The following is a 13,630-nucleotide window of genomic DNA, read 5'->3' as shown; positions in this document are numbered from 1 at the left end:
AGTAGCAAAGACCGATAATCCAGCTAACAACCTGAATTCATTTTATCACAAAGCCATTCAAATTATTACAGGAAATTCAACACCAATCACTTAAACAGTAAAGAGATCTTTTTCGCAACATAATACATTTTCAAACATTAAGCAGAAAACACTCAACATTCACAGACAAAAACACAGGACCAACAAACCTGATTGGTTAGCGGCCAAGCGGAGTTGACCCAGCATGACCTCCCAGAATTGACCGACGTCAGCGCCGATGGCATGGGAAGAGATGATCTCAGCCAGTGGCTCCCACAGCAGCTTGAAGTTCCAGTGTTGGTTCCCCAGGAGGAACAACAGAGGGGCCTGACAGCACAAACAAGAATAGACAGTTTTGAGTTTGAGGAAAGAGAAGCACATCAGCACAATAATGGTCATTTTACAGCAGGGAAAAAAAAGAAGACGGACAAAAACAAGTGAGGTCAAGATGCACAAATTTGGTTTATTTTGAGTGAAGAGAAGCACATTGACACAACGGTCATTTTGTACTGGGAAAAAGCTAAACAGACGGGAATAATACAGGGAAAGCAAAAAAGCAGGAACAACCAGTTCTATTTTAACGAGTAAAAAAAAACAACAACAAAAAAACCCACCCTGACACAGTAATAGTCATTACGTGTAAAAAAAAAAAAAAAAAGTTAAGATAGAAACAACAAGGGGAAAAAAAAAGTAGAACCTACAGTGATACCCTTCTACTACCTGCAATAAAGTTGGTCAGTCTAATTGGCATACCATGTCTAAAGGCCACTTAAGTCAGTTGCCATGGACATTGGTAATACACTACATGGCAAAGAAAACATTGCTTTATCATGGACTGATTTAAAACATCAGCATTTCCATAAATATTTGTAAGTGTGAATTTCTTGACACCCACATCGACACAATGTAGATCATTTTAGAGGCAGGATACTTTGATCCAACCTGTTGAGGCCAGCTCTTGCAGAATAGGATTCAACATCATTGCAGAAAGACAAGACAGACATACGCAAAAAAATAACTTCTTAGCATATGAATTGAAACTCATGTCTTCTGTGCGTAACAGCAAAACACCTTACCATTACATCTTAGACAATGATGTCAAATTTATGAAATTCAGTCTATACCACGAAAAACACACAGCAAATAAAACTCTCCTATTTCAGGTACAGATTTTTATGAGTATTTCCGAAATATGCATTCAGAAAAATTTTCAAGAAATGAGCTACACGATTAGAGCATGACAATGCTGAAGTGATATACAATTCTGTCTATATGAAGCAGTGTTTTCACCTTTGTGAAGGGACCTTCGGGCAGACACTTGAGGACCATCCCGTGCTCCAGCCTGCGTAGATAGATCAGTTTCTCTCGATAGTTGTGGACGGTCGGCACCATTTTCTCTGCAGTCCACAGAGTGGTGAAGACATTCTCCCGTTTCACATCCTGTGACACAATAGCATAGTTGTCCTTAACAAGTATATATCAAACAAATTGATGAAACAAATAAAATGCATAGCCACTTTTACCCATCATGATCCCCATCACAAAATTTGGTTTACAATGTCAAACATGCATGAATTTTAATACATATACAAACATACAAAAATACAACCATATAATAATTTACCAACATAACGTAATGCACAATATCTGACAAGAAACACTTCTACAAGAATGATACATGCTTCTCACAAAAACTTTGCTCTGGATTGAACAAACACATTAATGTGCAACAATGCACTGATAAATCAAATTCATATTGAATTGTGCTACATAAACCCCCCAAAATGTCAGCAAACCTCGAACGACAAATTGGTAGTAAATGTTTTATAATCCCTTCAATGCATGTTAATCATTTAGTAGGCTGGCTGCTTCAACACAGCTTATCAGAACCCAATGCAAATAGAGTTGGATACAGCATTTCATTTCTTCTCCATTTGTGAATCAAGACTCACACAAAATTGCATGCCTGCCAACTTTTGAAAATGCAAAATGGGGAAAATGTATGTGTGCCAGGTCATATTCCTGTATTTATGATCTCCGTATTTATGGCCAACGAGGCAACACAGAGTCAGGATCCAGTAAATGTAGTGCCCAAATTCGGTTGCCAGGTTTACATGAGCATAGTAAGTAGCCGAACCGCCAAACAGTAAAGGACGCACAGCTAATCTGGATACTTTTGTAACACACGAGTTCCGATACCGTCGATTACATTCGTCCTTTTCGCGCAAATAATTGTAAAAATATTATAATATAGCATGGCTCTGAAATCAGGAAATCAAGACTTATCAGGGAAGGTTGGCAGACCTGGTCTTGACACAGAAGACGTGACATGTAGCATGACACACTGCAGAACAAACAACCAATGACCATATGGCACTTACATCGTTATAATCAGGCAGCTCAACAGGAAACAACGAAAGCAAGTGGCAGGATAAAAGTCTCACCTAGATAGGAGAGATTTAAAAAAAAGAAAAGATTTTTAAAAACTGGTGAAAAATCAGACTTCAATTAAAGAGTTACGTCAACATTCAAATATACAGTTTCAATATATTCAGAAAAACACATGTTAAAGTCTACAATTTTTAAAAAACTCCACAGTAAAACTTTTCTCATTCTCCTTCATTTTCATCTTCAATTCAAATATATATGATTTTTAAAAATCTCTCCACTATTGCTGAGATCCAAACTGCTCAAAACTTTCCAATAAAATAGAATTTAATTATCCTAATGTTTGTTTTCTTGTACCTATGAATGCTCCCAATGTTATTGAATTTTTTTTGAGACTTCAGATACAACTGCTCTTTGTTTTCTCACAAAGATCCAGCTTTAGCAGTTAATTCGAGGAGAGAGAGAGAGAGAGAAAAAGAGAGAGAGAAAGAGAGAAAGAGAGAGAGAGAGAGAGAGAATGAGAGAGAATTAGAGAGAGAGAGAGTGAGTGAGAGTGTGAGAGGGAGAGAGATAGAGATTACGACACTTGTATAGACGTCCACTGACAGTATGCGAGGGAGATACAAGGTTCTGCTCCAGTAACTTGTACACGTCCACCAGTTGCTGGGAGGTCAGCTGGACAGAGGAGCTGGGCTGGGAGAAGAACAAGTCTGCTGTCTGCAGCAGTGTGGGGCTGGAGGGATCACATCTGGGAAAAGAACAGTACTTCATGAATGCTGAAATCTGGGAAGGGGGTTCCACTTGCATGGGAGGCATGTACCAAAGGTATGTAAAATGGTCTCTAGAACTGAAAACAACACTCATATTGTCAATTTTTCACTCTCATTTTGGCTTCATTCATTTTCTATTTACAGGTTGTCAGCCATTTTGGTTTTGTTGCCATGGCAACAAGACATGTCTGCAGGTAATATATTATAACCAATACTGCTGATGTCGTTAAAAGCACACATACACACACACAAATATATGCAAAATATAAGTATTAGTGAGTCACAAACATTATTGAAAAGCGTGAGAAATTTGTATATCTGTGGGACAATTATTGAAGAAAAAAAAAATGGTATAGCAGAAAAGTGCATTTTCAAATGGCCATATTCTATGAAATTCAAATATCTGAAATAATATAATTATAGTTATATGCATTCAGCAAAGACACACAGTAAGTATATCTGACAAGCCAAGAGCATGGGATGGACATACAACACTGCAGCCTGTGAAGTGCACAATACTATTATTCAAATCTTCAATCTAGACAAAATTTCAGGTCCGCATTTTCAGCTCATCAAACGAATGCAACATGGGCATTTTCTAAACATGTAACTTCATACTGGAAACATTCAAAAGTCCACAGTCTGTTCAATGGACATCTGAACTGTGCAAAAACTCATTTTCTGCACACGAATAAAACTCAAAGAAACAGCTAATCTTACACACCCGAGCACATCCATGATCTCGTCACAGGTGACAGGGATGGGTTCCTCTGTCCCTTCCTGAATCATCAACATGCTGCGGACAAGCTGATTCACAACAATAGCCAGACGCTGCCCTGCAACAAGCAAATTATATTTTTAAAACTAGAACAGAAATAGATACAACATACATTGATCCCTCTGGGTAAATTTGATTTACAAGTAACAATGGCATACAAAAACACATTCATACACAATAATTCATCAATATACTATATGAATATGTATTCTACACCCCCATCAATTATTTAGAAGGTGGACTGTTTTTAACAATACTTATCAGAGCCAAATTAGGTTAAGTGTAATATAGCACCCCAGCAGAAAGACAAACTTCCCGGGGCGGGGGGGGAAACTGAACTCATGGCTTTGCTATGCAATGATTTAGAACCCAACCGTAACACCGCAGGTGCCAGCAGTCAGCCCCTTCTCAGTTTTAGAAAGAGTTTCACTGATCTTGTAACAATTGAGTCAAATAAGTGCCCAAGAATAGAGTTATTACAAAACAGTAACATATAAACAAAGGAAGGAAGAGAGAGAAGACAGATGTTTGACAGGAAAGAAGGAGCAAACCAGCAGCTTCTGTAACACTGAACAAATCATTTTTAAAATCAACATAAGATGAGCTTGCTTACTGTCTTCAGAATGTTCACAAGATTTCAGTTTCCCCACCACTCTTGACCAGACGGCACCAACTTTCCCCAAACTGTCCGGGATGCTGAAACACAAAAAAGATTGATGAATTACTCAAGGGAAAAGGGCCAAAGACATCAATCTAGAAGATACATGACCATGGGGGGAAGAACGACTGGAATTTTTTTTGGTAAAAAAACAAACCAGCAAAGCTGGGCAGAAGAACCCCCCCCCCCCCTCCCCCTCTAAAAAGTAAACTATATTTTCCCCTTCTGATTGGTTTACATTTCATGGGTTATGACATGAAATCCCTTCTTTATCTAAGCAAATAAGCTGAGCTTCTGAGTGTGCAACAACGTAGTCCCCTTCAACTGAAATCAGCAGGACCAAAAGATTTTTTCAGTTTAGCTGTTTTTCAAAAGAAGAACACCCCCCCCCCCAAAGTGATTTTAATTTCATTTGACTAACTGCTATTTTATGATTTAACATGTTGGGTTTCAGTGGACCCTCTGTACAATGTACAGCAGAAATAAAACTTTCCTACCTTAGATGTGGAGCACAAACAACAGCACCCCAGAGAAGAGAGAGCTCGTTGGGAGACCAGGGGTCAGAGTTCTCCAGCGTAGAGGCCAGTGTATCCGCAACAAACTTGCAGAAACAATTTTCCTTGCTTGACCTGACAGACAACAACAACAAAAAAATCCAAATAATCTTGAATTTACGTCTTCTCGGCTCAGCTCCAAAGCTTCTAAAGCCTTCACATGTTTGAATAAAATAACAATATATGATATTTATAGAGTAATAAATAACAATAGCAATAAAGAACACAGGCTCTAATGGCTTTACAAATACAACAGCAACACATGAAGAGTACACTGTGTTCTGATTAAAATACTACAAATATAACCCATTAATCAAAAAACAGAAATGACTCTAGCTGACATTTGAATGAATAAAATTTTTTATCTGAGCAAAGCATTCCAAGTCTTGGAGCCATGATACGTTTCAAACACCAATTGCACAGTTCTCAACAAACTGGTGACTGAATTTTATCAGCGTGTTTATAAAATCAGAACCTTTAGAGATAGAGAGAAATGTAAACCATTATTCATATCCTTATCATGAGGATATTTAAGAATTTGATGAAGTATAGATGTATATTATATATATTTATGCTATAGCAGTGAAAATATTCAGTTCTGAGGCTTAATTCGTTTTGACACTTTCTAAAAAAATGTTTTCAGCTGTCTACACAATTTTTAGCTTAAGTAGCAGCTCCCCAGATCTCATACACATATCCGCGAGCTGTTAAAATGTACCGAGCTCAAAATTTTAAATTGTTTAAAAATTGTAGTTTTTTAATCTGTGATGCATGTACTCAAAAAATATTTTATCGGAATTCAAATTCTAAATGTTGAAAAATGAAAAAAGTATACAGAATAGGTACAGTTGAACAAAATAATAAAACACGTTTTTTCCCCCTTTTCTTCTAAAACATTTTGCTCTCTCGGTTTACTAAATTCAACAGGCCGGCTATAAACTCAGTCATCCTAACCTCATGTAAGTAATCTGATCCAAGGGGTAACGTTTGAGCATGTGGAGATCCCCGCCGGTCACCGGAGACCCAGTCTTGACCATCACCAGTTCCCCAATGAAGGCCAGCACGTCCTGTTGTTGCTCTGGGCTCCTCATGGGCAGCTCAAAGTGAATCCTGTTCATGCAGCCTGGCAGTATGTCCTACAGGAACACACAAGATTGTCAAAGGTTTAAGATAAGATTTATTTACTAGATAGAAGGGTGGATAGATAGAATAGATTGATAGACAGACAGACAGATTGATAGATCCTCCATAAAATTGAAAGTGTGTTTTCACCAGCTTCTGCGACACAAAATACACATTCATGGAATCATATCACATTCACCCTCACTTTTCCCCTTGTAACTCAAAAATTTACTCCTTCTCTCATATAAATTTTTATACATATTCATATATACCCCTTTCTCGTATTAATTTTTATTCATATGTATGCATAATACTATGTTTGCTGTACACACATGTTCATTAATCTTTAAGGTGTGATATTTATATTAATGTAATGCGCATTGAGCATTTTTTAGAAAATGGAAATGTGAAGCATAAATGCTATTTATTATTATTATTATTCTCTCACGACTAAGACATAACATGGCAATTCTGTGGACAAACAACACATACATGAAACGAGATGCCAGAATGAATGGCATCCTCATGTGAAAATTACAAAGTTACGATGCCCCCTAATTGGCACAATTTAGATCACTTTGGCAGAAAGGGAGGACTTCTGCTTCAATCTTGCTACTTGGGGTCAGTCTGGGCTGAGTGGGAACTAGCATCCCTAGAGACAGACGGAGGTAATCGATAATATAACTTCCCCAAGCCAGAATTGAACTGGCGTCTAAAGAGTGCTATGATGAAGTGCCCAACTATTACACAGGTGGGTGGTTGGCAGGTGCTCTGGTATGGTTTGCTCCTTCTTTCCTATCAAACATGTATTGTCCTCATCTCCCCTCCTTCTTTTTTGTGTTTGTTACTCTCTTGTAACACCTCCAATCTTCGGCACTTATATGACCTAATTGTGTTGCAAGTGCAGTAAAACTATTACCAAAACTAAATTATCACACCACAAAAACCAAAAACCTCTTCTTTACTAAAGAATAAGAATTCCGGCTCGAGGTCCATAATGTATAAAACAAAACAAACTTCCCCCCCGATTCTTTCCTTTTGGGCGTAACACCTAAGTGACCATCCATGAGTATACCCGTCTTCTGGCATAACACCTAAGTGACCATCCATGAGTATACCCGTCTTCTGGCATAACACCTAAGTGACCATCCATGAGTATACCCGTCTTCTGGCAATGTTCCTAGCAGGCTGACGCCGAAAATAATACTTGTTTTGAAGACTGCTCTAAAAAAACCAAAAAACTGTCCTACTTTTTGCATCTAATCCAAAATTCTGCCAAACAAAAGTAGAAACATTCTATGGTTAGTTTGCGAGTGCACATAAAGGTAAGAATATAAAATTCCTCCAGTCTCAGTAATAGGTACACTTTTTCTCAGAAAAATGTAGGCGACCATCATGGTCTAAACTGGTCTACCAGCCACAGGACCATCACCATCAGCCTTTCCCACCCTGTGCTGGAATCTAGGCCACCAAACAAGAGCTCTCCAAGTACTTCTGTCCTAGGCCATAGTCCCAACCTCTGTCCAGCTGTATACCGTCTCCTTTAGGTTGGAACCTAAGTCCTTCCTCAAAAATTTTTTTAGACCTTTATTTCTTTCTCTTTCCCTGTGGGTTCCATCTTTAGGGTTGGTGTGTAATGTGTGTTTTCGTTTCTTCTAAAGGTGTGTCCAATCTCCTTCAGTATTCTTTTTCTGATTTCTGTACCTTTTTTCTGTTGATCTGTCTGCTCCCATCAACCACAGAATGGCTGGTGATCATCATTATCACTGCCTTTCTCACCCTGGATCAGGAATGGGCCACAAACAACCACTTTCCACCTTTCCCTATCCTGAGCTAGCTCCTTGATGTTATTCCATGTCTTCTCACTTTTCTGTACTTTTCGCAAACTAACCATAGAATGTTTCTACTTTTGTTTGGCAGAATTTTGGATTAAATGCAAAAAGTAGGACAGTGACTCTTCTCCGGGTCCCATGTGGTCTTCCTCTTCATCTTTGACCCATGACTGGTCACTAAAGTGTGAAATATCTACTTTTGCATTACCTTCTCAAAGAAGGGCCTTTCCAGTGTGGCCCTGACAAATTCTTTGAGACTGGAGAAGGTGAAGGCATCAGAGAAAACAGCAGAGGTTAGTTTGACGATCATGTCTGGGGCCAGCCGGTCATCGCAAGACGTGAACAGGTTAGAGACGGTGTCCAGCAGGTCCTGACCAACGCTGTCTGGACGGGGAACTGACCGCAGAATCACCAGCAACACCTGGAGGAAAATGCCGCACACACACACAAAGAAAGAATGAGATAAACATAGACAGGGTATTTTAGCTGTAAATTGACTGTATTTCAAAGGTTCATCGAAAGAGCATTTAAGTGGATGTTGACCGAGCCTTTTGGATGTACATCAACAGAGCAAATTTCTTGTAATAAAGCTATGAGAAAAGATATTAAAACCAACAGCTACCAGGGGCCAGAAATACTATAGCAAGTCAGGAAAACTGTTATTTTTGTATCAACATCAGATCAGAATGACATGGGGAAAAAGTAGACCCCCCCCCCCCCCCCCCAAGAATTAGAAAAACGTAGAAAAGCGAGAGGAATAGAACTGCCCCCACACGTAGAGGAATGAGAGAGATACAAAATAGTTCATCAACTTAAGTACTCTAAAGAGGAGTGGAGTGAGAAAAAAAAAAAGAGTGCTTAGACCTGCATGTGAGCCTCAACCAGATTGTCTGAAAATTTTGCGCACTCCCCCTAACTTATGACTTATATAAGAGCTTTTAAATTGTGGGTGTCATAAAAGAAAGGGCTTCCGAGCAACGAGCGACCACCCCAACAAACACAAATAAAGAACATGCAACAGTCCTCATGTAAAAAGGCCAGCCTAAGTAAAAAAAAAAAAAAAACCCAACAAAAAACGAGCACACTCCAAAACAAACAAGGAGCATAATATGGCCTAGATCTACATTGCTGTAAAAAAGGGTTTGATACAATAATACAATAGAATTGGAATATGAATCCTCCATATAGTATAGATCTAGATCTTGTAGAACAAGTGAACAGGAATACGGTGAGAAATCTGCATCCGATTCCGAACAGAGGAACTCAGCTGAGTCTAGATCTAGATATCTAATAATTCACGCACCTGATGAAATTCGTTTTACCAACATTAATATTACAGCACAACCTATAATAGGGTTTGACACAATAGAATTCGAATATGAATTCTCCATTGAGGTCTATAATGATATATAAATCAAGATCTAGATTAGATCTACAAGTGAGTCGGACTTGAATGAACATACATGATCTGAACCATCAGTAAACAAACGAAATTCAAAATGGCCGCCCTGGAGCACGAAACTGAAAGTAGATAATTTTGGTCGTCGTCCTTTTTCGTATTCGTATTTCTACTCAGGATGTCGGAACCGCCGACGTCGGCACGAAAACGAAAGTGCAGACAAAGCCGACGGGAAAAAAAGGGGGCGCTGGCAGTCGGCCAGGCCTCGCACATTGACTAATGCAGGTGGGCCTAGCGATAGCATCGGCCGGCTTGCGGCTCGGGTCGCGATTGTCGGCAAACATGCAGGTGTAAGTACTGTCTCTCAAAGTGTAGCAGATTGAGAGAAAAAGAAAAGTCTAAGAAAGTGCAGCAGAGGGAAAGAAAAAGAAATGTCTCCCACCTTGGCCACCTGCTCGGGATGACCCACAATGCTCCCACCGTCGTGGGACAGCCACACAGAGGTCAGCCTTAGGAGACGGCACAGATGTTGAACATTGGACGGGACTTTGTGCTCTGCCTGGTCAGCAGTCAACACTTCGTTGTCATTCTTTAGGCATGACGAGTGGACGGTGGACAGAGCATCCTGAGAAGAAACAATGAAAAGTGAAATTTGAGTTTTTAAATTTTGATATGAGTTTAGGGCATTTACAACACAATTAGGCCATATAAGAGCCGAAAGATTAAAGTTGTTACTAGAGAGTGACATTAAAAAATAAAAGAGGCCATATAAGGACGATAGATGCTTGATAGAGGAAAAAAGGAGCAAAGCACACCAGAACACTAACAAACCACCCTTGGAGTTGGAGTTAAGAGAAGCACATTTATACAGTAACAGTCGCATAGTGCAAGGAATAAGTAAGACAGACAGAAACAATGGCAGGAAAGAAAAGAAGTAGGAGACACCAGTGCCCCCCCCCCCCCCCCCAAAGTAAATGGTTGATGACATTTTCCAAAGCAAATATCTTTCAAAGCCACCCTGTAAAAGCTAAAATGTTCTATAAAAAACAACAATGTGCTAGAGTGGAATCTTTTGACTCGTGGTCAGTGAAAAGCTACCTGTAGGGTCCATCACAAACATGCTCACCTCCACAGAGCTACAAATGTACTGGACATGGGGAAAAAAGTAGAACGTCAACAATGCTGTTTAAAACTTGTGCTCAAGATTATATCATCTTACCGGAATCCAGATAAATTATAATGCAAAGATTTTCCTTTTTTATACTTTCTGAAAAGCTCCACAAAAATCGAAAAAAAATAAATAAAGGAAAAACTAAAACCAACAACTACATTATCCAGTAATTCAAATAATTAATATTCTAATGCTCACTCCAAGAAGACAGCAAGACCTCATGTCTGGCGGAGTTCATCACTCACCATAAGCATGTCCCACATGCGTCCACTGTGCTCTCTACTGGTGTGGTCAGCACACTTTTGCATGACCACACTGACTGCCTCCTCCACCGCCACCAGGGGAAGCCCGTTTTTCTTCCCAGATGCATCCACGGATCCAAGTTTGTTCAGCATCAAAGGGAATATCTACATGCATGAAGGCAGAGATATAAGAGAGAGGAAATTACTTTTTCATTCCACTGTCATTACAGCTAGAATTCCAGACCCAAATAAATCTCTAAAGTACTTGGAAAATACAAATCCCACCTCTCCCCAAAAGTCCCATTTAAGAGCAGCAACTCCCTAAAACCCAAACATGAAAACATTTTGTCCCATTCAAACTATGAAACTGAAACTGTACGTAATAGTAAAATCCTTACTTCTTTCTCGAGTAATAAATGGAACAGATATTCCATCAATATACAATCCAGGGGGTTAATCCAACTCTGTCTCCACGTAAAGTACACAACATTACCTCATCACAGACGCTGTGGAAATGGAACTTGACGCCTTTCATCATCTCAAACAGAAGGAAACCCACGCCCTCGGTCAGCTGAAAAATGCAAACATACACACATTTTTACTGGCAATTTTCTTTAAAATCTTAAACAAATCATGTACAGGTAAATCCTAGCAGTCAAACAGACCAAGGACTAATGGGTCAAGAAAGAAACAAACAAGAATGAATCTAGATTTCCTCACTGCCTTTAGACAACTTGGAAAATGGTTGCATGTCAAGTTGAAAGCTGCCATCTTCAAGGCTCCAAAGCAAAAAAGGATGAGAAACAGCTTTCTTTCAAGGCCCCGATGTAAGAATAAAAAATTGATTCCTAATATTTGCCCCCAAGTAAAGATGTCCTTTTTAACATATATTTTGTCAGCGTAATAAAACAAAGATAGTCCAAGCAAGAAAGGAGCCAGAGGTCTTTCATTTCACTACAACAAATAGGAAGATGGCAGCAATTCTACCTTAAGTTGAACAAACAAAAACAGCCGTCTTCCGTACTCCACATCCAGAAAGATGTCCTGGGTCATTTTAGTAGAGTGAGAAAAAAAAGCAACTGCTATCTAAAATACCACTGCCTCCTTCTTGCGTAAAGATTTTTTTTCTAGATGTGTGAGGCAATGTAGCAGGTGTAGTCAAGTCTTTAATTTCTAAAAGTATTTCGCCTCATGTGAGCTAAATACAACCAGAATTATATTTTCAGGACCCAAAACTGAATACCTGTGCACAACAATCATACTCATAAATCAAGTTGCACAATATCATACAAGAAACTTAAGATAGTCTGGTCCAGTCCTCCAATGTCAAGATTTATTGGACCAGTCGGTCAACTGACCCCCAATATACACCACAGCAAAAAAAAGAAGAAAAAAAAAGAATTTTAAAAAAAGTTTTAGTAAAGTTTTACGGCCCTCGCAACTGTATACGGTCATATGAACGCCAAGGGGTGGATGTCAACAGAGAAGTCCAAACGGGGAATAAGGCCTCAACAGCACAACGTCCGCTTCAACTATCAAGGAACTCCAGAAATAGCAGTTCACAAGAGAGTGACAAACATACAATAGAAGTAGAGGAAAACTGACGATAGTAAGGATGAGGAAAGAAAAAGCAGCAGTTCCCTCTATGATATTTCGGCACAGTATGCATGACATTGATAAATCAGCCCATTTACAATTCTACTGTGCTTAAGAACATGTTAATATCCCCCCTTTGGGAATAGCCTAAAGTCACTTCAGTAAGTAGCACTGCCCTGGGGGTGGGAGGGCGCAAAATAACGAAAAGATGGGGTAGTATTCTCACCTCTGGGTTTTTCTTGAGGGATTTGAACAGAAAATTCAGCAAGGCATTTCGCTTTTTTACCTGCAAAACAGATGAAATATTAATAAAATAAAGAGAAAAAGGAGAAAAAAGCAAAATTATAAACCTCCTCACACCAGACAACGTTTACCTGGCAACAACAATGAGCTGAAGCCTATGGGAGTTCAAGGAAAATAACCATGAACATTACAACCAAGAAAAAATATATCAACACCGAAAAGTACCAGCAAGAAATCTTAGATCATCCAGCGATGAAACAATATATAACTCAAACCATAAATGAACTAGAAATTTTGTGGACAGCTTTCCTTTTGACATTATGGTCCCCTGATGTACAATAATTAACCCAGATATATTATAAAATATTAGAGACTCTAGTTCCATGAAAATGTTAAAAAAGCAGTTTAAGTCACACATTTATGCTGAGGTATATTTCTAGTTTCCTTACTGTCTTGATCAATATACTACACATAAAACTGAGAGAGAAAGAGAGAGAATGATTATTAGTACGACTGTTACCCTTTACTGCTTTAAAATTTGTCACAAAACGCGCTGTAGGAAGTAATAATACATTTTTACATTTCCAGTCTACAATATCTTTCCCCCAAAAATCATGTCCTTACCTTTCTCAGGAGATATGCACAACTTTCTGCAGCAAATACTCGAACATATTCCTTCTGGGATGTCAATAGATTTGAGAAATATCTGAGAAAGTTGAAATAAGAGAGAAACAAAAAGGAAAGCAGATGTCAAACCACAATTTTTTTTCCAAAGAATAGAAAAAACCCAACCCCAATAAAATGCTCATCTGAATGACACCCCACAAAGAACAAACCACAATCACAAGAACAACAATAC

At 38.9% G+C, this 13,630-nt stretch overlaps 1 protein-coding gene across 2 annotated transcripts in view; it reads right to left on the bottom strand.

The window, feature by feature from the left end:
* Positions 1-13,630, bottom strand: part of LOC101845890 (small subunit processome component 20 homolog) — a 78,946-nt gene that overhangs the window by 54,737 nt on the left and 10,579 nt on the right. For both annotated transcript variants that reach the window (XM_013080023.1, XM_005089305.2), the window contains exons 7-20: positions 13,396-13,477; positions 12,755-12,814; positions 11,426-11,503; positions 10,936-11,097; positions 9,962-10,144; positions 8,329-8,541; positions 6,121-6,302; positions 5,110-5,241; positions 4,568-4,650; positions 3,901-4,012; positions 3,013-3,154; positions 2,400-2,462; positions 1,309-1,458; positions 189-345 (exon numbers count right to left, since the gene is read on the bottom strand). In XM_013080023.1, coding sequence (XP_012935477.1) covers positions 189-345; positions 1,309-1,458; positions 2,400-2,462; positions 3,013-3,154; positions 3,901-4,012; positions 4,568-4,650; positions 5,110-5,241; positions 6,121-6,302; positions 8,329-8,541; positions 9,962-10,144; positions 10,936-11,097; positions 11,426-11,503; positions 12,755-12,814; positions 13,396-13,477 — 1,799 coding nt within the window. The remainder of the gene's footprint in view (positions 1-188; positions 346-1,308; positions 1,459-2,399; positions 2,463-3,012; positions 3,155-3,900; positions 4,013-4,567; positions 4,651-5,109; positions 5,242-6,120; positions 6,303-8,328; positions 8,542-9,961; positions 10,145-10,935; positions 11,098-11,425; positions 11,504-12,754; positions 12,815-13,395; positions 13,478-13,630) is intronic.

The sequence above is a fragment of the Aplysia californica genome, unplaced genomic scaffold (genome assembly GCF_000002075.1).
Source record: "Aplysia californica isolate F4 #8 unplaced genomic scaffold, AplCal3.0 scaffold00004, whole genome shotgun sequence".
NCBI lineage: Eukaryota > Metazoa > Mollusca > Gastropoda > Aplysiida > Aplysiidae > Aplysia > Aplysia californica.
Note: the sequence above shows the minus strand (reverse complement) of the source record. Positions and strands in the feature narration are given on the sequence as shown.